The sequence below is a fragment of the Anopheles merus genome, chromosome 2R (assembly GCF_017562075.2).
Source record: "Anopheles merus strain MAF chromosome 2R, AmerM5.1, whole genome shotgun sequence".
Lineage (NCBI taxonomy): Eukaryota > Metazoa > Arthropoda > Insecta > Diptera > Culicidae > Anopheles > Anopheles merus.
Window position 1 is genome coordinate 26,316,411 of NC_054082.1, and position 24,772 is coordinate 26,341,182.

Sequence of the window (24,772 nt, forward strand, 5' to 3'; positions counted from 1 at the left end):
TCCGCTAACGAAAGCTTCAACTGCGGATAAGTGATCGTTTCAGCTTCGAAGTAATTAAACCTTTTTGCCCCTCCTAGCAACTAGAACATCCCTTCACGCGTTTCAAAGTCGGAAATGAAGAAAAGTGTTTCCTCATTAAATCGATCGCTGCACTGATTGTTTTTCCATTTTCCCATTTGCTTTTCCTTCCACTCGATCGGTCGCCATGCTGGATTGTTGTTGGAACGCGGGCTTTTTTTTTCAACTAACACAAGAAGTAATGCTGCGCCACAAGTACATGGCAATCCCTTTTGCATCGGCAACCTTTTGTTTTATTAGCACCCATTTTGAGATTTGGTAGAAATAGAAATGATGAACACTGCGCTTCCCTTTCAGCCCGACCGACACTTCGCCCGGCACTTGTTTCGGTTAGCGCTGGGGTCGATTTCATTTGCGATTCACTTCCGACATCATTAAACGATGCCCTCTTATACACCCCACGCGGGTAATGATGCCCTCTGGGTGGTGGTTGGGGCTTGCTCGGAACATTTCAGTACACTCGGAACGCCCTCTCCTCCCAGCCAACCGCACAGCGCTTCCCTCTGGAGCGTGGATTCGTTTGTTTAAAAAACACGCTCCACGCTTGGGGGTTGGTGGAAAACGAACAGAAATTTTTGTGCACCCCCCATTCCGTGCGCTAGTTTTTGTTTTATGATTTTATTGTCTCCCCCCTTTCAAAGCGTCGTTTCAAAGAACGTCGGATGGGGTCATTTTCTCCCCGGAATTTTCCCCCTAGCGGAGAAGGGCGAATGTGTGTGTGTGTGTGTTTGTATAGGTGGGTGGATGCGAGAATTGTTTGTCTGCACTGAATAGCGAATGAGGCTCGGGCAGCAGAAAATGGCTCGTTTTGCAGCACAAATGATGCGGTACGGGCGCTTTCGGAACGGGGTGGAAGGTGGGCTGTCGGGGCTACATATCTAGAGCAGAAAGCATTAGAATTCGGACACGATTCAGAACACGGGGTAATTCTTCGTCCCCCCTCGCAAGCAAGGCGAAATTATTCCAAAGCATCATCATTAGGACGCCGATGGGATGGAACTGTTTTTTTTTGTGTTCCAACCCTGCCTAAACGGTAATCATATTTCGATCTGTGTTCGCAGGCTTGTTGAGATATTCCCAAAACCCCTTTACAGACCAAATTTCAAACCACAACAGTTCCGTTAGAAGTGTAAAGGCGAGCAGCAAACAGCAAACCAGTCTGGTTCTGGTTAGAGTAAGCACAACGAAAAAGAACGCAAAACTTATTTCAGCCTCTAATCGAACTCCAAATCATACGCACACACAAACACAGACTACACCGAAAGAATCGTGGACGGTATCCGATAGCATCAATCTTCATTTGCTTTGCTAAACACCGATTCGTTAGCATTTTACGCAAAAGAATTGCGCCCATTCTGATCAACGATGGCTGGTATGAAATTACGGGCCTTCCCACGAGCGGCTTTGGAATTTGGTTGGTGGTTGGTACGATCAAGATATTAAGCGTGGTGCGTTTGTTTGGTCTCTATCGGTCGTGCGATCTTCTTCTCCGTCCATTCGATCCCCTGTGGCGTGCTGTACGGTTTGTGCGTTGCATGCTGTTCTAATCACGGATCGACTGATTACGGTAATCACTATCGGTCAGCTGCGTAGATGGATGGCCAGCGATGAGGCCCTCGCCAAGGGAGTCTAATTATCACCTCAGTGAGAATGGTGCTGCTTGTTTGGTTCAGAGTGAACGTTGCTGCTCTACGAAGACGACAAGACGTTTTATTTCACTGATAGTACCAACCACAGCACACATGTCTGGGTTGAAGTGTTGGAAGCTTCAGCAAACCACTGACAATTAGATAACGATCAATTAATGACACGTAATCGCCACTTTCTTCCGCGTTGGGGTGAAGGATCCGCACAGGAGTGTTTGTGTGTGTGTGTTGTGTACGAGAAAGTGTACGGTGGAAACTATGGAAAATGATAGTTCTCCACTTAATAATATTGCGCAGAACGACCTACAAGCTGTTCATTTGCCGCCGCCGCGGGTTGCTGCATTATGCCCGGCCGAGCCCGGCGTGTCTCAGCATAAGGGCTCGGGAGGAAGTGTAACTTTCTCGCCTCCGAACCGAACCAGCCCTTTCCAGCCCTTTTGCTCGTCACTTCACTGTCTGCCGGCACCAATCAGCACTCGTTTATTCACCAGTCAGTCATTAGCATTGGCATGGGCGCTTTGCTGGTGCCATGAGGTGGCCCGGGCACATACAACGAGGGTGTTAACGTACCGCTCGCAACAAGACGGTCGTGTTTGGTGAGCTACACCGGCCTGCGTTGCGTCACCGTTACGTCCGAGGCAACGAATGCACCACCGAATGCATCGAGGAACGGGAAGCTTAAGCTGCTGGCCGCCCCTGTCTGACCAAAGTTTTGGCGCATGTTTCTTTTCTCCTTATTGCAGCAGTTTGTTTCGGTGCAGCAGCAGCAGTACCACCGCCTGCAGCATCTTGTAGCGTGCTTTTGCATATTTTGGTACTGGGAGAAACAAAAATATATATATATATACCAAACCGGTTTCAGTTTCAATCGCACGAGCCCGTTGCATAAATGTGCATCGCTTCATGTCGGAGGAATGTGTGCTCGGTTTCAAACTTTTTGGTCACTCTTCGTATTTTCGTCATCCTTTTTTTATTTGCAAAAAAAAACCTAACGCCATCGGAACCAAAAGACCTGTATGAATCGCCGACCGTGTGAGGCTGTAACGATTGCAAGAAAGAAAAGCGACTGACAGCGTACCGAGCGCCATGATCGAGCGAGAATGATTTATCAGTCACTGGTGCCTGGCCGAAACCAATGGTTTCGGAATGGTAGCAGTTAAAACTCGCCACCAGATCGTGACTGTTCGATCACTCGGCAGCCGCCCCCCGTATGGGCGACCTTAACTGATTTCATCATCTCTATCGAGTCACACACATCGCGAGCGATCGCGTACCCCCCGTTAGGGGGAAAACGCAAACGCCACCAGGACACAATTACGTGTTGAATTTTGTGCAAATGTAGAAAAAAAAACTACCCATACTGGGAAGAGATGGCAAAAGGAAAGGAATAATACAAACAAACCCGTTGGCAAATACCACGACCGAGAGACCGAGGGTGGTCGCGCGCTAAAGCGAATGAACTCCGAGCCCGCTGGGGCCTGGGACCGAGCTGTAACCGTTTTCGGGTTCGTCGCTTATCCCGGGCGTTGGTGTCGTTCGATTTTGACAACGACCTACGGGCGTAGGGACGCTTGGCTTAATCGTTCTCGGCTGCGCACGGCTACCGGTTGGTGCCGGTGTGTGCAGGAGTGGCATTAAAAAAAAGGATTAATACATATTTCACCGGCTACAACCACACTCTCTCACAGTCTAGGGCGTGGGTTGATCTCGACTTGGCAGTGCGAGCGTTAAATCATTTGTCCTCTCCCTCCGTCCTCGCGCCGTGCAATGCTGCGATGCCGTTGTGTGGTTGGTTTCCCACTGTTTTGCTGCATTTTTTCTGCCTTTGCATTACTGCAGTTTGTCGTCTACAGCGCGCGCGCTGTAAGAGCCGTCGAGCGCGGGTGTACCTTTAAACACGGTCCAGGGTTTTCGCAGGCAATCAACATAAACCATATTGATTTCGCAACTCACGCTCGCCACTCGCCCGCTGCACAAAGTTAATGTGTTCGTCTCCCTGGCGGTTGCACGACGTTTGTTAGCAGGAACTAAAGCGAAAAAAAAAAAATAAAATGTATGGAACAGGTTTGCTGTGTGCAATGTTTTGAGGCAACGAGCTGCCAACATGGGGAGTGATTAAGATTGTGGAACAAAAGCTACAAAAATACAGTAATCCACACACACACATACGCTCTGTTGCAAAGAGCTTCGATCGTTACGTTTAAAAGTGTTGCTGTTAAATGAAAGAAAAGGCCCATGTTTATCCAGGTAGATAAGCTTACCGTACGGCCCCAAATCTAAACCGCTCACTCACCGGCACGGGCTAGCGAAATGAGTAGCGGAATTTTGAAGCCCGTTTCGAAATTGGCTCAAAGACAGGCCTGACTATTGGCCCAAAGACATTGGCCACAGAGCACACTTTTAATTTACACTCGAAATCAGCGAAGCTCATCCGAGGGGAAACGTGATGCAGGCCGATGATAACAGCACCGTAAGAGAGGACGCAGTTGCTTCGTTAAGAGGGCGCGCTCGCCGTGCTTAAATACCGAAGCCGTCCTCCTCGGGCGAGGCGAGGGTGGAGCATTTTTTTTACGCCCTTATTATGAGCAGTTAAATGAGCGGAGATGTTCTTACTAAGTAGGAAAAGCGATTAAATTTCATACCTAGACCAATCCACTAGTGCGCTTGCTTGCGCTGCTTGGAAAGAATTTATATCCGCAGACCATCCGCACAAGCATGCGATCTTTAACAGCTGCTTGGCTGTGATAATTGTTTTTTCGCCGCCGCTTTCTTTTCCTCTTTAAATGGTTCGCCTTCCCTGCTTACAACCACAAATCTCATAAGGATCAGCCCAATTTCCCTGGAAAGCAGCTGCTCGGTGCCACCGCCACAGTGGGGGGAAAAGCGCCAAATTGGAAACGAACGGATTAGCTCGAACGACGGCAGCTGGATGGCTGGCTGTACACACGCTGTACCGAAACGGTTCCGTTAGCAGTTTCTTGGGCGGTTGGACAGCAACGCAAACACGACACCGCTGCCCTCTTACGGTACGACCAGAGTACGGTCCACTGGCGAACCTTCCCGTCATCGAATTTCCATCCAGCGCGCAAACGAAGCGCATCGGCGGCTGCTAGCTTGGCTACTTTGGAAGCTTTCGATCGATCATCGATTAGAAATGGGGTTCACCGAGGGGGACAACCGGAACAAAGGGAGGGAGGTACGAGAGAACGGCTGCACTGGCTGGCATTTGTTTGCTAAAGCTGCCGTGCCGTGCCTCATCGTTCTGCCCGAATGGTCAGGAATTTCGCCGACGACGACGTAAATGCGAAGGGGTTTGAGCTGCGTTGTATTAATTTCTCAATCGCTCAATCATACCCAACGCCCGGGCAATGAGAGGGGCGACGCAAATATCAATCGGTTACGCCACCAGGTCCATCTGCAGTGCGTGCATGTGTGTGGTCTTTTGTCTGTTTTTTTTCTCTTCCCCGGTCACGGTCACAGGTTTTCTGTCCTTTGATTTGCTGCCATTGTTTAATTAGTACAGCCGCTTGGCAAGCCGCGCTCTTTGCGGTACTTTACGCTTGGTACTACGCACCACCCGTCGAAGGGCTTTACCACGGGCCCGAAAGGGCTTGAAGAAAAACTTCTCAAAAACGGGAAACGAGTGGCGAGTGAAAGAGCAATTATGCCCGGAAGAGGGGGAAAAGAGTAATTAATTAGCCCATTCTCGCGATCGTCATCGCGGTGGAGTGGTTTCGTTTGTGGCTCCACCGCCAGATGGCTCGATCCCAAGGGGCCCACGATTGTGGCACGAGATAAGAGGCAAAGGCACCGTAAGGAAAAAGCGGGACGACATCCCTGGGAAGACACAGATTCTGACACGGGCCTGTCAGATGGTGACCGCTACCGTGTTGCTACAGTGGCGTGACTTAGAACCAGCGAAACAAGACACAAAAGTGTCGCAACGGTAGAGCTTAAGCTGTCCTTCACCGTAGCGGAAGAGTCAGCTACCGGAGATCGGTGTACGGGCGGGCCACTGTTTTTGCACTTCCTAGTGTGCTTCCGAGCCGACCGATCGCATCTCCGATCGCAGTGACAAGCGCAGAGGGTTGTACTTATTAATTAAAGCCCGTGTAGTGGCATGCCCTTTCGCCCGCACTCATAAGGCCGCGAAAGGGACGCAGATCGCAGTCGGGCTGATTAGCACCTACCGGCGATGATGAAGTGAAAACAAATTGCAATGATTTATAGCGACTCGGGACGGAGCAGTGTGGCGGGAAGTAGCTGTGGGAAACCATTTGTTTTTAGCAAATAAGAACTCTCGGCCAGTGTTTCCGCTGTGAGAAAGCTACATCGTCTTAATGGTTATGACACAGGTATTGATTATTTGTAGCAGAAGGGGTTTTTCTTAATGATTTGCATGCAGCAGTATTTTATGCTTAGTTGTGCGTTCTTTTGTGCAGGAGTTCTGTGCTCCATTCCACCTGAAACTGCTCCATCCAGCCCCGGAGGGCACTGTAAAGGTGCTAAAGTACCCTGACCGGACCACAATAAGCCTGTCAACCTGAGCTTGGCAGTTAATTTAAATTCCATCCTCACGAGTGTCCCTGCTCATGGAAGGTTGGCAAAACATCGAAAGTGGCAGTCCGCAAAGGGACGCACAGTCGGTCGTAGTTGTGTGTCTCCCGTTTATTTTTCTGTGCCAACAGAAAGTGTAAAGCTGCGATCGGTACATGGGCAACAAACTGCAGACTAATTATTAGATCATTGCTGCGTACGCACTGCAAGCAGGAGTTGAAAGGCTCGCCAATCGAAAATGTGCGAGATATCTCTGCACGGGAACCCTTTTGGACAATTGGCCCATAGACGTTGGGGATCGATTGAAAGGCTGCCGAGTAGTCTAAACCGATTGCACACGGTCCAACAGTCCGGTCGACCCGAAGCTAATCGGATTTTTCGGATCAGCGGATCAGCCGTGCGCGCAGGCCGTGCCAACCGATCGCTTTTCAATGGTAATGAGCCATTGTAACTGGCCGCGGTCCTTGCTAGCCCACCCGACACCCACCAGGCTTGCCCAGAATCGCACTCGCGAGCGAAATGATTCGATGATCTTTGCCCACAGAACAACGAACGAACTGCTGCGGTTGGATTTGTATTCGATGATTATGCGCTTGTGGGACGGAAAATACAAACAATTGCCGCCGTGGTTGGGTTTGTGCGTGAATTCCAAACAAAATTGTGATGCCGCATGATAGCACAGTTCGCAAGCGGGACGATGCCGTGCGCCGCCGAGCGCTCTCACTTGAGCGGCGTAAGCTTTAGCGCTTTTTTTTAGTGCTCCACCCGGTTTGCAATTCCACGCGGGGTCGCTTGTCATAAAACACGATCTTCCTTTATTATTCCACACTCCGGCCGAAGCGCCCGTTGGTGCACAGCGTTCTCAGTGTTTCGCGACCCGATCCTGCTGGGTTCGTAATAAACTTGCTCAAAATATCGACACTCGACGTCCTGCAGCTTGTTCGGACGAAACGGCCTGCAAACCGGACAAACACTACATGATGCTCCAGAGTGTGTGTGTGTGTGTGTGTGTGTGTGTGTGTGGTGTGTGTGTGTGTGTGTGTGTGTGTGTGTGTGTGTGTGTGTGGTGTGTGTGTGTGTGGTGTGTGTGTGTGTGTGTGTGTGTGTGTGTGTGTGTGTGTGTGTGTGTGTGTGTGTGTGTGTGTGTGTGTGTGTGTGTGTGTGTGTGTGGTGTGTGTGTGTGTGTGTGTGTGTGTGTGTGTGTGTGTGTGTGTGTGTGTGTGTGTGTGTGTGTGTGTGTGTGTGTGTGTGTGTGTGTGTGTGTGTGTGTGTGTGTGTGTGTCGTCGAACCTTCGTGGCGGGCATCCCCTAACGATGCGAACGGCGCGATCGCGATCGTACCATGGCGGGGAAGCCGTTCGCCAGCTCACTGCTGCTAAATTATTCATTTCGTTTTCGGTTTCTGCCGCCGTCGGCTACGAACGCGGCGCATTTCCCCAAATGCGTTCGGACGTTGAACGTGTGCCGCCTTGTTTTGGCGTGTTTATGGCATGGGAGCAAAACGAGCCGACGGCAATGTGCAGCAGTACGCGAGAGTGAAATGAGCGCTGGTTCAATTCAGCCCACACGCCCCACACTCGCAGGATCGAATCGCAGCTTGGCGGAATCGTTTGGCAAATCCTGCAATTCCGTCGCATGAGCTGCAACATTCCTGCGTGTAGTCCCCGTTGTTGCTCCCCTGTGCTGTGGCGGCACATTGCGTCACACACTGCGGGCCATTTCTGATAATACCGGGTGATATTTACCTCCTGGTGGAACCCCATGTTCCCATGTTCCGAGAAAATGGGCCTGCCCTAGGGCCTTAGGACTTTGGGCGAGAAATCAAAGTCACCACCAGCAGACAGAGCAGACCCCGACCAATGGGAGCCACGAGAACATGCAAAACGGGAAAACGGGATTCGCGGGCCCTGCTGGGGCATACCGGTGGCGGGCACTTACCGTTGAATGGTTGATGTGCCATTTGCGGCGGGATTGCAGGCTCACGCAGCCGCGGTACGGTATTGAATTGCGCGCACGAAACAAATTATGACGTCAAGAACCTAGGGGAAGATTTGTGGAGGGGTAGGATGTAATGTTATAATTGTTTGATGGAATAATTTGCCACTAGGAGCAATGCTTTTTATAACTGTTTTTTTTATATTTTAGCTTTGTTTGGTATTAATTTAGCCACGCAATGTTCTTAGCTTGATACAGTTAAACTAAACTTAGCTTAAGCTGGTGGTTAAGTTGATTAGATTTGAATTTACTTTTTTCTATTTATATTTTTTGAAATAAATTTATAAAGAAAGAATATATCTTTTATGCTTCTTTCTCCCTTTCATCTGAAATGCGTTGATTTGTTTGTTCTCTGGAATTATTATGCTCTATTCGACGCTGACGTGCTCCAATGGTACAATCGTCAACACGAACGACTCAATAACATGTCCGTAATGGGTTCAAGTCTAGAATGGACCGTCCCCTCGTAGCAAGGATTGATTATCATCCGGTAATGAAATATTTCTCGAAAGCCTGTATAGGCCGGTATGTCCGTGTAGGACGTTACGCCAAATGGGGCTTCCCATTTAAGTAAAAGAAGGACATAAGAAGTAAATGTTTTGAAGCTTTTGACTCATTAGTATTTTTCTAATAATTATTGCATTTTTATCATCATCAAATACTGAGTGGTTTTACAACTATCCCAGGTACATGGAGTTCGAAATTAGGCGCCTTGATTTGTGTCAACACCCCAACTCGCAAATGATTTCTAGCATAGTGCAAATGAGGCTTTAAAATCGTTGGCTGAAATGTCAGCCTGTTAGCTGTTAGTATCGTATCGCACTTTTCGAGCAGCTATCAAAGTGAGTATAATATACAGATGGGTTTATCCCAAGGTGTATGTATTTAGAAGGTTGCTTTTTGTTGCTTCTGGTGGGCAGCATTGTCGGAGACATCTGTCAATCCCTGCATACAAATTTCTAAAGTGCATGTAAACCAGGCGGTCTCGTAGCCTGTTTTCTATAACCAAATTTGAACGTCACTTTTTGACAGAACTTTTGGTTCAAAAAGGCTTTCTGGTAACTTGACGAAAGCACAAAACACTCTTAAAATCTTTATTCTATTCACTAAAAGTTTTTCAAACGCGTGAAATACTGCTAATTGTAACCTACATAAAATTCTGATGCAAGACTGCAAGAACGACTTAGAATCTTTTTTTTGTTTCGAGACAACATTTTATGCTAAGAAACCAATATTTGCTACTATGAAAAACGATCGGTTCCAATTGAAATTTCTTTCCCTGTTCTGTCAAATGGAGCTTTTTTCGATTCAGAAATTAGTGATTACACTATGATTCTAGATTCTACCACCTGATCTGTTTAATGCACCTTGGGATAAATGAAAAACACGATCTTGTTTTGACATGGTTTCGAGCAGGTACTCGAATATAATTCCAGCTTTGATGCTGAAATAATCTAGGCTAAAAATCGCTGGCTAGGTTTGTGTGTGGTTTTGAATGGAGCGTTGACATGATTTCAAACGCCAACTGTCAAACTCAAATATAAAAAAGCTGGCTAGTATCGTGAAAGGCCCCATAGAGAGTTTTCCAGCCTTCAAATTTGTAAGCACATGCTCAATCGTCGTGTGCTCGACATCGCTAGCGCATAAATATTCTCCTCATAACTCATAACTGCACTATCACTTATGGCTATTAGCAGGGAATCCTCAAAAAGGGGTAATGTGTACATTTATTACATCCATAGTAATAAATTCAAATGACACGTGGCGTGACCGTTCTTCTGAATCTCACGACCAAATGTGTCCCATCGCATTTCCCGACAGCGCCAAATTAGAAAGCATCGCATCGGTGCAATTCGCGTGCTTTCGGGACGGGGTTGCTTTCAGCTGTTTTGTTTTTGGGAAAAGCAAAACAGTCAACGATCACAGATTTAGCACACTTTCCAAAATCGCACGCTCATCATGCGCATCGTGTTTGGCGCCAGTTCCATAGGGCCGGGCGGCGAAAAACTATACGCGAGATGCGTGCGCCTGATGGTATGCGTGCGCTTTTCCTCCCCGCATTATGCTGTCAAGCTCAGGTTCCGATACCGTTCGGTTGGGCTAATAAAAGAATGGGTTGGGATGGAAAACACACACACACAAAATGAGTTTTGCTGAAAAAAATGGTTCCCACCCAAGCGAAAGTGGCTTATTTTAATCACCGACGAGTGGTGCGGAGATGCAAAACGTGGAAGAGCGTTAGTGAGATGCGCTTTGTGCCGGGCACTTTTACCATTCGCTCCATCCCCCTTCAGGCACAGGCTCCCGTTACCGGTTCCGGCAAAAAAGGGTCTTAATGCGATTAACTGATGGCGGAAGATAGTGCAAAAAGTACCGGTAAGCACGCCGGCAGCATGGTTGGTTCTTATGGCATTAGAGCAGGATTAGGAACGGTTCGCTTCCAGAGGAAAGGCCTTCTAACCAACGGTACGGTAAAATAATTAAATACAAAATAGACAAACACTCTTCTGGCTCAAAACTGTAACTCACAAGCTTCGTTTCCTCGTTGGAGGTTTCGTTGATCGCAAAGGGAATTTCCTCCCAATTTCACCGATCGGGAAATGGTTGCATGTGCGGTTTTTGCGGTACAGCACATTTGTGGGTACAGATTTCGTATTGAATATTGTTTCTATTTCCTCGCGCCAACAGGCGTTCGAGGCGTGTACGGAGGAGGCGTGTATTGAACAGTGTCGAACGATACCTTCTGCTTCTGTTTTCTTCTGCTCTGCAACTGTAGAAGGCGTCCGCAGCTAAGAAGCGCCTCCGCAGAAGCACACCGCAGCGTCGAGGGAATAAATTCTTCTGGCCTTGTGGGGCAATCCGTAGCACACAGTGTGTGTGTGTGTGTGCGTTCTTAACACCTCCTCAAATCCCGACACCGAGGTGAGTGGGCCGCATACGGCGACACAAGTGCACGGTGGTAGCCCCCTTTGCGGCCCCGCCGGCAAGGAGCAGAAGGTTCGTCGCTTACGGACGCGATCGAATCACATCCCACCAGACCGACGTGACGCGAAGGCCACCGTGGCCTTTGGAGGTTTTGAGCTTTGGGGTTGCGCTTGCGCGAACAAAACGACTTGCTTGCTGGCCGGTGCGGCGGTCGTACGCCCTTGCTGCGGCACAAACACATCATAAACGCCCCGCGGACCCGTCCGTTTGGCGTATGCTTACTTCGATCATTTCGCTTCACCCGCCGTTCGTTCGTTGACCGAACGGGAGTGAGCGAAGCAGGCGTGCGCATATGGGGAGCATTTGCTTTTTTGTTTGTTTTGTTGCGTGCCGCAGCCGAAACAATAGAGTGTGCATGGGTACATTTTCAACATGCTCTAATTCTTGTCATTATTCGCGAGGGGGGCACCCGCTTTGCTTCGTGCCCGTAAAAAAACGAGTCTGGCGGGCTTCGAAAAAAAATGCTAATCAAGCTCGAGCCGAGATCGAAACCATCTGTAACAGGTTTGAACCATTCAGAGCACAATGAAACGAGTGGGCGTTTTTTTGTTGTGGTTGCGATTGTTTTAAGTGCAGCATCGAATCTCGCGATCAAACTCAAGAGGGCGATCTTCTAATCATTCGCCCTCTCGGCCTAGACCTTGGAGAATAGAAGATAGAAAGAGAAAAAGCAAACTCGTTTAAAAGCGTAGCACTCAGCCTTTTTCCCTTTATATTGGTTCTCAGAGTGTGTGTGTGTGTATTTTTTTTGTTCTATCATTCACTCACAATGCGAGAAGTTGAAGCAGCTACCCCATCCGACAGATTATGCTTAGCTGGTGCTCTGAGATGGAAAGATTAAACCCGCCGACTAGACTATCCGGGCTGGCAGGGGATCAAATGTGTTTGTAATTAAATTTTGCGATCGATCTTGATATTAACATCTTGCTCCGATTGGTGGGAGGTGGAATCGCAAGCATGAAAAGCAATTTACCCAGCCAAGAATAGCTTCTTGACTCCGCTTGCGGAGCGAAATCGGTTAAAAGCAGACAGCTTGACTACCGAAATTCTACCGCCATTCTCTTCGTACAAAGCTGGGATCGAATGGGGTAGATACGAAGCGACGCTAACTGAATGATTGCTCATTCTACGAGGCAATGGCGTTTAGTTTGAAGCCTGGCGTGTGAATTTCCACAGCAAGCAGCTCTACTCCACTCGGGACGTGGAGCTTCACGCTCAAACCCCCGCAAATTAAATCACCCACCGGTACGGTAGAATCAATCAGAGCTGAACGCTAATTAAAAGATTATTAAATTTCGAATCGATGTTTTGCTGTTAGGATTCTGTTGTTTAATTACACCGTTTTCTGTTGCTAACTGCAGCAGTTGTTCTAGTTCTAGCTGCACCGTGGGAGCGAACGTTCGAGCTCGATCTAGAGCAACCAAACAAAAACCCCGTCACCCGTAGTGCTGCTTTGCATTTTGAATTGTTTTCCATCGGGTGGGCGCTGTGTCCTCCCTTTCCCCTGTTCACATGTGCAGCATGACATAATGTGCCCGTCGCAGGCCGTACGCAAACACGTTTGGCAAACAAACGACGATGACACACGATGGAACGACAACGATCAATCGACGTCACCGTCACAGCCAAACCAAACCAAACTCATAACGAGCATATGGGACGTTCACTTTCCACCGTTCGTCCGCAAAATCGTGGTCGTTGATCTTTGGTATGGTATGGTTGGGGGATGTTTGAGATTTGGGTCAGTCCCCGTGGCCCGTGCTGATCAGAGCCGATCGCCGATGTTGCATCAAACCGCACAACTAAAACATGAGCACCAAGGGGAGAGAAAGGGAAGCCCGATGCTGATTAAATCGGGCAATTGATCAATCTTCTCGCATGTGCGGTGATTATATGCTAATTTGCTTGCCCCACACGATGGCATTGAAGCGTCGGAAGTAGCGCCGAACAATTATGTACCTTTGCCTGTTCGGGTTCGGATGATGTCACCTGCTGAGCTGAGCGGCGCGATTAGAAAATGCTGCAGAATGCAGGCAACCAGCCCAGTGTGGCTGTGTGGGCCATTCAATGCGTTGATGCTGGTGGCATTATACAGCAGAGGAATTAAATAACATCAATCAATGATGTAGGTCACGGAAGGACAAAATGCAGCTGGAATGCAGCTGAAATGACTAAACCATGACCGGGCGGAATGCTTCCCACTGGTGGCAGAGTATCGTTGTAGTAGTGTGGCACTTTTACTTCGATCATTAGACTGAGCTGCATCACATAATGATGCTAAGGAACGCCACTACCACGGCACAACGTGTACAGCGCTCCGGATCAACCATTATCATTAGAAGCGAAATGGTTTAACAAGTGTTGATGTGCTAGCGTTCTTCACACGTCCACACGTTTGTCCACCAGCACCATCGTTCCGCGGGTGTTTGTCCTTCCCTTCCCTCTTTTTTCTAATATGATTAACGATAAGCGATCAAGCCAACTCAACAGGTGGCAGAAACGCCTGCCCCGTATGACTGGCTGGCCAAGAAGCGTGTGAGATAGCGACAATTGAAAAAGGCTGCACCGTACACACAGCTGCAACTGCATCGTGCAAGCGACGGTAGCTTCTTACACCAGCGATCATTAAATCTAGCTCGCCCGTGGCCCCCATTTAGCCAGCGGGCATTAGAAATGGGGCTACGAGCGTGTTTCCCATCGCGTTGGAATCTCTCGAGTCGTCACCTCAACCCATCTCAGGGCACGGTCCGGCGACCGGTAGCTCATCTCACTTCTTAGTCGGCTCTTTTCTTGCGCTAATTACTTCAAGGTTTCGGGTGATTGGAAGCGTCTCGCACTGCGCCTAACGACGTACCATCAACCTCAACTATCAACACTTCCCTTTTTTTTTTGATCGGTCGGATATGGGGAGGCCCGTTTGCTGCTTGCGTGTGTCGGAAATTCGGCAATTACCCACCAAACATATGGCAAGGCCGTAAATTTCACTGGCCCTGGCATTGCCGCGGTGTGTCGGTAACGGATGCCTGACCGGGTTCAATTTTGGTGGACGATCGATTGGAAATCAATGGAATTAATTTAGTGCGTGCTTTAGTGGGTCTGCGCAAGCTTCTCACGATCGAACCCAATCAGTTGAAGGAAAAAAACGCGTTGCGGTTCGTGTGGTGGTTCACTTTCGCGTGCTCATAAAGTCGGACAGGCCCCGGTGAGTGCGACTTTGATGCGTTTCTGTTCCGATGGCACCCTAACGCCGGTTAGGCAAAGAAGACGCGGTCGGTTTAATGGTGGGGCGTTGAGCCAATTTTCGACGGGCGTATCTACTTTCTGTTAGCACCTTCGGTTTGGATTTATTCGTTTATGGCACAGTGGCGAGAGGCGCAGCCAGTTTTCCTCTTACCGATGGTCATTTTCCTCCGATCGGTGATTATTTCCTTCGGACGTTGAAGTTCCATTTAACGGGATCTTTTTCAACTGTCAATGTTATTTTTAAATTCCATTCGGCAACGCATTAACCATGGTTGTCTTCCCTGCAGCAGTAACTTGCTTCGAGTCCAAAAATGGATTCCAAAATTAATATTTGTCTCGTGACCTTAAGATCGTGCCGACGCACAACCGAGCTTCGGTTGCCGTCTCTATCCAGCACCCAAATTAATCATTCAATTGCTGAGCCGGTTTTTCATTCCACCGTACCCCAAGAACGATGAACTCTACCGAAACGGTCACCAAACAAACGCCCACCAACGCTTATCAAGAGGATCAAGTTTTGCCCACAAGTTCGCGCTGCTTTTAGCCCGCGTCCGATCTAAAAACCTAATCCACACAGTACGCGATCGCGAAAACGACACAAACTCTGCGCACCCTTCAAAATCCAATGCGCTCGGAACAGATGTTTGGACCGGATTGTGGGTGTCTTGATCCCCCCCCCCTACCCCCCCGAGGAAGCAACATGTTACACGCGACGGCTACAAGTCCACCCATCCGCCCAGGCGGAACCAATTTCCGTCCCCTCGCCGTTTCTTTTGCGAGCCAGCGATGACGGAGTGACATTGAGCCGATTGCCTTGATCGACAAAGTGGCCCGTGGCACGTCCGTGGTGACAAATTTGGAGAGACTGCGAGTGTGTGTGTGTGGTGCTGCTTTCGTCACGTTTCGGGGGAAACCTTTAACGCCGATTTGGTTTTGCGCTGACAATGCTTTTGGTCGGGCTTGGATTTTGGAAGTAATTCGTGACGAACATGATAATTTTCAAGAAAGTGTTAGAGGGAGAGTTTTATTTTTCAATTAATGAAAATGAAAACGTACAGACAGTTTGGAGATCATCGTGTAGCATATACTTTTTTTTAGAAAGGGATGCGAATTGATCCAATGCTCTCATGCGCTCCTCAATCAAAAAACTTTGAACTATTGCATGAACCAATCAATCTGCATTGCAAGGGCATAGGTGAGAAACCAACCATCTTCGAGAGTTGCCACACCACAGTTTGATATCCCTCCGTGCAGAACGGATCACAGAATGTGATTCGCTTTGGCAAGCGAAGTGAACTTTACTTGTGCCCGTGAGGAATCACTGGTCCAGCAGCACCAGCAGCATCATCATATTGCGCAATCCAAACTTTTGTAAAACAACATCGCCACACCGACCTCCAGTTGCTTAACATTTCATCCCAACCGACAAGGCGAATGAGTTGGCGGTGAAAGTTAAATCCCACCGCATGTCAGCAGGACTCCACACCCGTCGTTACGGAAATTAACGTTTTCAAACTCAAAACTGACGCTCGGCTCGTTCAGTTCGTGGTGCTCAGGTCGGTTTGGCATTTGCATAAAATACCACACTGGCCCATTGGGGGTCTGCTCGCCTGCCGCTAGACATTCCCTGCCGCTTGCATACCAGTCGTACACGGGCCAAGGGGTACGTTATCACGGGAAGATTGCTTTTAATTAAACCCAAATTCAAACCACTGCAAAGGTAAATAAGTCCCAGAGGAGAGAGAGAGACGGATAGAGATTGCGTGTAATAAATCATTTCTCGTATAGTTCCCGCTTCATTTCCCATGTTTTCGTTGGTTATTGTTTGCTTTCCTGAACGCTAACGTTTTTTTTTATATCTGTTTCTTTTCTTTCTTCCCCTCGTTCACGCACGCACTACAGGCCACGGGTCAGGACACGGAGTTCGCACCGCACGTCACGGCAACCTGCAAGTCGGGCACGATGAACATCAAGATACTGTTCGCGGGCCCATACAACGGCGTGGTGCACGCGCGGGACTTTCGGACACCGGCCTGCATGACCTTCGGTAACGGCACGGCGTCGCTCGGGCTCAGCCTCAACCTGCTCGCCAAGTCCGGCAACAGCGAGTACTGTGGCATTCTCGTCAGCAACGTGAGTGGTGGTGATGTAAGCAATCTCATTTCCCGCTTCTTTTAATGCTTAGCTTGTGATACTAGCCGGTAACTGGTCGGGTTTCGCCCGTCCTACCTAATTGGGCGACTCGATAGTTCGTTTGTTTTATTAATGAGTTTGGCAGCAGCAGCAACAGCAGCAGCAGTAGCAGAAGCAGTAGCAGCAGCAGCGACAAACAGGTACCAACCTTCCCAAAACAATCCGAAGCAGAAGATCTATTGTGAGCGGTTCGGAGTGTAACGGAAAGTTCGGTCGGCTTCCGCGATGCATGCTTGTTTGCTCGCGATCACGTTCCACCGCTGGGGTCACACTTCCGCGTGGCGAACGCGTGTTCACAGTACCGGTAGTGCATATTTTGGCAAACAATCACGATCGATTGTACAGCAACGGGAGCTGAGCAAAGTTGTGGCCCACACTCGTGAGCAATTGAAGGACAAATTGCACCAGCACAGGGGTGAAGTTGTGCATGAGCGACTGTGGCACGTTTTGTCACAAAGCGACGCTCCATTTCAAATTCCAAGGAAGCTATCAAATGTTTACAACTATTGGAGTGGTTTTTTTAGTTTCTATTTTCAAGATACAAGGTCGCCAACTACAAGGTGGCGTGATAAACCATAGTTTTGAGCAATATGCACTAGGAATTTTCCATGATTTACCTTCAAGAGTTGGTTTGAAGTTTGAATTTGAGGAATTAATGCATAATATCTGTAATATGCTCCAATTACAAAAAAATGAAATTCCAATAAGATTGGTTTGGTTGTATTTTACAATATTGGTCGTAGTTCCAGGTTTTAGAGCACAAAAAAGCTTTTCATATTGAAATTTAAATAAGAATTTAATCGATTTAAATGACTATAAGACATGCTTTAAAAAGTTAAAACATATCAAACAAGCTTGACCACTCGGGTGCATTACAATGATATTCAGTTCAGCTCAACACTATTTCACAGTGAACATGATATAACCATAACCTCCAGCATGACTATAATGGAACAATCGAAACAATTCTTAGATGATAAAGTCTTTTCTTTCTTAAAATTCTTTTTTATTAATTAATGAAAATTAATGATGCAAATTATAAAATCTATTGCACACTTTTAGCCCAAGATTACAATAATGTTTGCTCAAATTACCCTGCCGTAAGCGACAACTTCACGCTCACTAAAGTAATGAGATTGAAACCATCGCTTGATTATGTATATCTTTCATGCACGTTTACGACAGGAAAACTTATTATTCAATTGCATGCTTTGATGCCGGAATTATCAACAAAAAAATTGTTGGAATGTAATAACTTCATGCGCCAGACAGTGTTTAAAAACTCGCAACAACACAGACACTCGTTTGTCAGTACAATCGTAGCGAGTGTTTTTAAATTCCTGCTGCCTACGAAACGGAAACAAACACAGCATTCCGAGAGCTTCTCAAACGAGTCGGCCGACGTCTCCAGTGCGAGGTATCATCAGCATACCACACCGCGCGTATGATTGCTGTACCGGTCTATTCCCAGGAGGAATTTTCTCACCGGCATCACCAGTCCTTCGATGCGCTCGTTTTCCCCAGCCACGGTACGATTTCGTCACATAAATCATCGATCCTCTTTTAACACGCGGCCGATGATCCTGTGGACCGACTGCTTAATTGACAGCAATTGTGATCATTTGCGATCGTTTAGAACGGTCACCGCACGGCGTACGGTTGCGCCCAGGAATGGTAATCGTGGGCTAGGCATCTAGACTGCTGGAGAGGGCATACAAAGAGAGAGAGAGAGAGAGAGAGAGAGAGAGAGAGAGAGAGAGAGAAAACCAGAACACAAAACAAACACACGCCGACAGTCGCGCTCTAAGTCTCCCTCACCCCCAACCAGGGATGGAGCAGCAAGCGCAAAAAAGGGAACAGGACTCATGCCGCCACTGCCGCCGCCGCCGCTGGCACCGTTTTCCGGGCGAATGTTAATTGCACCGTGCGCACGGGTGATCCGGAACGAACGAACGAAGGAAACGAAGAAGGGTGCTAGAAATATGGCGATCGCGAATGTGCGACAACTTGTCAAGCCGCCGCACGGTTGACGGTCGGGATGGCCAAAGAGTGACAAGCGTGAAAGCCAAACACGGCCGGTCGGAAGACGCGCGTCAAGCGTTGGTGGCAGCGACGGTGCATTGCTGGATGCGGTTGGTCACGTTCAAGGACCTGACCGCCAACCAGTCAGGGCCGATTCGCCCTTCGGGAAATGGTTGTCATCGGCCTGCGATCGCCCGCTCGGAAGATCGCCTCATTCTCGGAGAAACGGTTGGGCGAAGTTGCTTTTCTCAACCCTAGCCTAGCCGCGTCCCGTTCCCATGCAGCGCTAATTATCCTACCAACGGCCAGCCAACGGCTGGAAGGAATGTGCAAAATGAAGAGATTACGCTGTCGCTTTTCATTTTCCCAGGAAACGCTTCAAGAGCATCGCATGAGTCGATCACACCATCGCGCTCTACACATCTTCCCATAGCGGCATACCAGCACGCGGAGTCCGCTCACTTATTCAAATCTAATCGCTTATCGGCCCCGACGCTCGCGTCTTATTGATCGGGTTTGGCGGGTTTTATGCTTCGCCATTGATCGATGAGCCCTTTGGGGGCGGTTGCGGTTTGGATTGCTGCGGAAATTGAAATATATATAAAGCCAGCATTCGAGCAGCATTAGCTCAGCTGTCTCGATTCGCTCGATTCGCCCGTTCCTGTCCCGTGGACCACGGGCAGCCGATAACGATCCGGCACCGGTCCAAAGTGATTGCTATTGTATGGAAAAATGCGAATCGATTTCCTGCCCGCCCTTCGATCCCATACCACACACCTGGCGGCTAGGGTGTGTTGTGTATAGCGAAACAAAAAAAAAAAGAATAAAATGCATTTTCCGCACAATGGCGTTGCGATGATGGGGGAGGTCGCTAGAGCGAAGGGAAGAAAATAAAAACCTTTCAATGAGCAAAAAAAAAAAAATGCAAAAAAGGTTGCATTCGTGCATTGGCCTCGCAGGTCAGACGAGCTAATGTGCTGATGCAAATTAAAATAATCTGAAAACAACAATGATCAACCAGTGATTACAAACACACACACACTCGCAATGCTACGCGACAGGGCAGTCGTTTCTGTGTGGCTTGCGCACCAAATAAAGGGATAGAATTCAATTTTACAACTTACAGTAAGGTTTAATAAATTAAATAAAACCCATAAAAAACCATCACGATGGCTGCCACCGAACGGTCCGCAAAGCTAAACTGTTGTGTGTCGCAACGGTTTGCACAGCTACTACGCCTAGTGAACAGTTTCCCAGCGGTAGTTAAACACAAAATATATTTACAATTTATCTAGCCTTTGTTTACAAGCTCTCCGGCAAAACGGCGAGTGTACTTTCTATCCTCAACAGACAAGTCACAGCTAGCCACAAGCGTTTAGAGAGAAAATTAAAGCTAAGCCAACGTTCGCATCGACCGAACGAAACCCACCGACTGGCAAAGGGGACTCTACCAGCCGGAGACGGAGGGCTGCTGAGATGTGAGATAACATCAACGAGCCTGTTAAATCGTGAGATACTAATTTCGCCCCCTTTGTTACAATACACCGACCCCGGCGTGCCCAGTGCCGTTCGCTCTGCCGGGATCGAATGGCGATTGTAAGGCATATTGTATCAATAATGAAGCTGGCTGGTTTGATCTGACCAACATGTCCAACGCTCTAATGTCCACCGGAGAAGGACGATGAAAGCCGACGTACCCGAACGGCATAGAATCGCACTTTCCATTCCACAACCATTTCGATGCGCGCACAACCTTTTGGTGCGTTCCGCGCTTTCTGCTGAGTAATGAAGATTTGTAAACGGGTACGACGAAATGTGTGCCCCACCGATAACAATAAGCAAGGCAAGATTGAGCACACTGAAGTCGCAATAATCGAATTTGAGATCCGGCAACACATCTCCATGGTCTGCCCACGGACTGGCCACGGAACCGCAACCGCACGCTTTTGATACCGCTGACCGTGCTGGGATTGGGCGCGTTCCTACATCGCTCGCCGCCGCCACAATCGCGGTCCAATTAATCGCTGCGGTCCAATGGCGGCGGGCAAAGGGTGGGTTCTCGACTTGGACGACACGCCAAACCACCCTGGCCCAAACGGTTAGAATCGGAACGCCCGATCGGTCTGACCCTAATTTGATCTTTCGTTGCATGAGCGCGGTGATCGGTGTGCGGTGTGTGTGTCCTGCATACCATCTTCTACCAGATAGATTCCGGAACCAGCGCCACCAGTCTGCGTGGCGTGCGATGATGGAGCATCCGTGTTTGAGCGTCTCTGGTAACGGGTTTCTGCGGGTTTGCGGTGCCCATTCCATTCATTAGGGACCTATATTTTAAGCACAAGCCCGCTAGAACCCTTTTTAATTGTGAACCGATGGGCTGGGGCATCGCGTCTACGGCATCGGGCGGTACACGAACCGATAGTGATCGCAACACGGCCCCCAATCCGACATTCTGGTAAGGTGCATCAAAGGGAAAAGGGGATATGGCTGTGGTTGAGAATCTGCGCAATGTTTCCCTGGCCAGCGTACGGAAACAGGTAACGGAGCCTGCGTAACTCCTGCCGCGGTATTGGGTGAAGATCGTGATCGTGAGTTTTAGCGAGACGCATTCTGCACCATTTCCACCATTCCTTTGCATTCGCCCCAAAATGGAGCGGTATTTTTTTGGATTAAATTAATCACTAATCACTTCGTCCGGCCGGGGGTCCGCCAGTGCCAAACCCCCCTCCCCACCCCCACCCCCCATTGGTATGATAATTGGAAAATCAAACCAAATGACACGCGAACGAAAGGCGCTGGCGGCTTGCGTAATTCGTTTAGCTTGCGTTCGGTGCTCGATTGATTGATTGAACGGTGCCTTTTCAGCTCGCAAATGATTGGATTATGGTGCGCCGGCATATGAAACCGTATCTAAATCCTCGTGTCAGCTCCTTCCCAACCCCCAGCAGACGCATAAGGGCCGCATTTTCGTATCGGAGCAACACTATTGTAGGTTTGTGGCATTCACTAAACGTTCCATCCAGCCTGCCAGTTTACCATACTCTCACACAGCGGGACGCGCACACTCCCCGACAGAGACCGGGCACGGTTCGGATCTTACCTAACCCCTTAAAAAATCGTTGATAGGTCGTGATTAGTGCGATTGAGAGCGGGCCCTTGTCGTCGCTGCACCTGTACCCAGCACGATCCCCCCAGTGCCGGACGCGACAAGTCACGAAATCTGGGGCTGGCGTGGCTTTGCGCTCCGAATTGACCGCAGAATTTCAACAACACTCCGGCACCGGGGCCACAGAGCTGCGAACCGGCTTCGCCAACGGATCGACCGTCCTGGAAATGGGTTAGCGCGGTGCCAGGTTTTGGTGCAGCACACTAAACACACGGCCCCAACACGGTCGTGCCGTGATGAAAGTAGAACGAACAGATTAATCCGTTCCACTGAAATGAAGGGTCTGTTGGGGGACGAGAAGGAAAGGGAGGGACTGACACGAACAGGAACGGGTCCTGCTGGTTGAGGAAAAGCAAGGAATACCCATGGAACCGCTGGTGGATTGGGTTCGGGTGGCGATGAAGATGATGATGATGCTTTGGTTTAAGCTTCAAGCTGCAGCGAGCTGCTTCAGTAATTTGTTCCTAATGATCAGCTTCGGAGTCCGAAACGAAGCAGCTGCAGCGCGCGGTGCAACATAGCGATGCAGTTTTTTTTTGCTTCTTCTCCATTTTGTTGCTTCGTGTTGCCCGCAATCGGGCGCGCGCGCTCCGTCTTGTCGGATGGCGGCCATAACTGGGCCAAGATAACGTGACGAACGGCGTGGACCACGGCGGCGGTGCTGTATATTAGAAGTGTGCGATTGTGCCCTTTTGGGACGGTCGGTTTGGTGTGGTCGGTCTCGCGTTGCACTTTATTATGTTGAACTAGTTTACTTTCTCCGGGGGGAGGACGGGGAAAACAGGAGCGCGGAACGGGGTGACTGGTGGCAGCTGATCTAAAGCCTGCTCATTAGACGTTCTTTATGAGCGCAGTCGGGTTTTGATCGTGAATTGAATCACGCCGATCAACGGGAGAACGTATCGGAATGGCGGTACGAATGGGAACCCTCCCCATTTCCCCGCCCCTTCCCTTGCCTCACCTAATGAGGCACAACAAAGCACGATTATCGAACAGGAACAGGATCTGGTGCTGATATAAATTTACAAAACTACACCCGACAGGCAGCTGGCCCGACGTGATCTTGCACCATTTTGAGCTGTCGTAAAGGGTCGCAAAAAATACGTCAATGATGGTTGACATTTGCTAAACAGGATTTTGGTTGCGCTGAACTTTTCAATATGCCGGGGGTATTGGGAATGAGCCGCCAAAACTGCTATTTTGAATAGTTTAACCTTGAAACGATACTAAAACGAAACGAGCAATAGTTTGGTCCTTCGAACCGGATTGACACAGTGTGGCGTAAATATTTGTTTAGTTTTCCTCCAACTAGACAGGGGAAACGATTTTTTTATCCATTCTTGAAACTTTTCAAACAGTTTAAATAACCCTCACTTTTGTAATTCTTATCGAGAGGATGTATGACAAAAATACTTCAATCAATTAGTTGAGGCAATTAATTGGCCAAAGACAATTTCAAAAAATTCTCCACTCCAAATTTGGGGCCACCAACAAACACGCCATCCATATCTATTTGCAGCACGTTCAACGGAAGCAAATTAGTGCCGTTTGCCTCTCCCCTCCACCCAAATACGGTACACGGTGGCCTTAACATTCCCTGGCCCAGCATGGCCGTGAAACGGCACCTGATAAAAATGCGCAAAACCAACTCGACCGATCGGTCGACTTCTAATGGAATTACCGATCCGAGCTTGCAGTGTGAAATGAACTCATCCTCGCAGTTGCACGCGGATTGCCAATTGATTTAATGCTAATTGTTGCACCGATCTCGACCAGCAACCGATCGGCTGCGGTCGAGTGCCTGTGGAAAGAGCTGGATAATAGACACGTTAGTCAGGCACTTCCTAGAAGTGCAACAGCACCAGCAGCAGCAGCAGCAACAACTTTACTTACGTGTCCGACCGGCGTAAATTAGCTCTCGGTGCGCAGAGGCGCAGAACTGCTCTCACGTGCGAAGCGTTCCGGGGGTAATTAAAAGGGAGGCAAGTCTCCCTTCGTTTGCCACCGAACACCGAGAGCAGATAGCTCAATGATAGCGATTGAGACGCTTAAATCAACACGGGCGGGAAATCGTAATGTAATTGAGAAGAATAATGTGCGCGCCGGGCGTTTTGCAGCGTCCGGTGCATTAATCAGGAAGCCGCGACGAGTAAGCGACGAACCTCGCGAGCGCTACAAGCAGGACACGGTTACCGCTTACTGCCCGGCACTTGAACGGAACGCATACCATTGGGGCAAAAAGACCAATCAATCGCTTTGAGTGCGTGTCCGGGCTGAAAACAGGCTGCAAAGAGGCCCGTTCGTTCCGTCTGACAGCTTGATACGTGTCGAATGCGTGTTGGCTGGTGGGAAGAAGGCAAACAAAACCAAAAAAAGGATTCATTTGTACACTTCGCACCGTCCGTATCCTTGGGATGCATACCTTGGGAAGCGTGCAACACGCAACTGCGCCTGTCCGAGCTCCTCACAATCGTGGTTTCGGTTTTGCAACATCACAAACGATGGCGCCTCTTTTGAATGAGAGCTGGTAGCCTTTGCGCATGAAATGCATATTGATTGATTAATGCGCTGTCTAGAAGGAAGCCGCCGCCCGCGTCTAAAACCGCTGCCAGCTGCTCAGAGGCGTTACAGTGTTTATGGTAAACGCATTATGTGTGCATCCTTCCCGGGATCGGTCTTCACCAGGCGCGATGGTGGATGCAAAACCAAATGGGATGGTGTTAATGTTTAATGTGCCGTGAAGATGACGGCCACTCAATCGGCGCGTCAACTGCCAGACTTCATTAGATGGTGCTTTTTATTTTCTTAATTATAAGCTATATTGGACGTTTTGTGCCTTTATGTTTATAATTAAGTTGATTTTTTTGTTGTGTTTGTCATTTAGTTG

General features: G+C 48.8%; 1 protein-coding gene across 4 annotated transcripts in view; it reads left to right on the forward strand.

Moving 5' to 3' along the window:
- The window catches only part of LOC121589403, a 43,365-nt gene that overhangs the window by 8,118 nt on the left and 10,475 nt on the right, over positions 1-24,772 (forward strand). For 3 of the 4 annotated variants that reach the window (XM_041908319.1, XM_041908320.1, XM_041908321.1), the window contains exon 3: positions 16,407-16,652. In XM_041908319.1, the coding sequence (XP_041764253.1) occupies positions 16,407-16,652 (246 nt within the window). The remainder of the gene's footprint in view (positions 1-16,406; positions 16,653-24,772) is intronic. The other variant, XM_041908322.1, reaches the window with a different exon arrangement.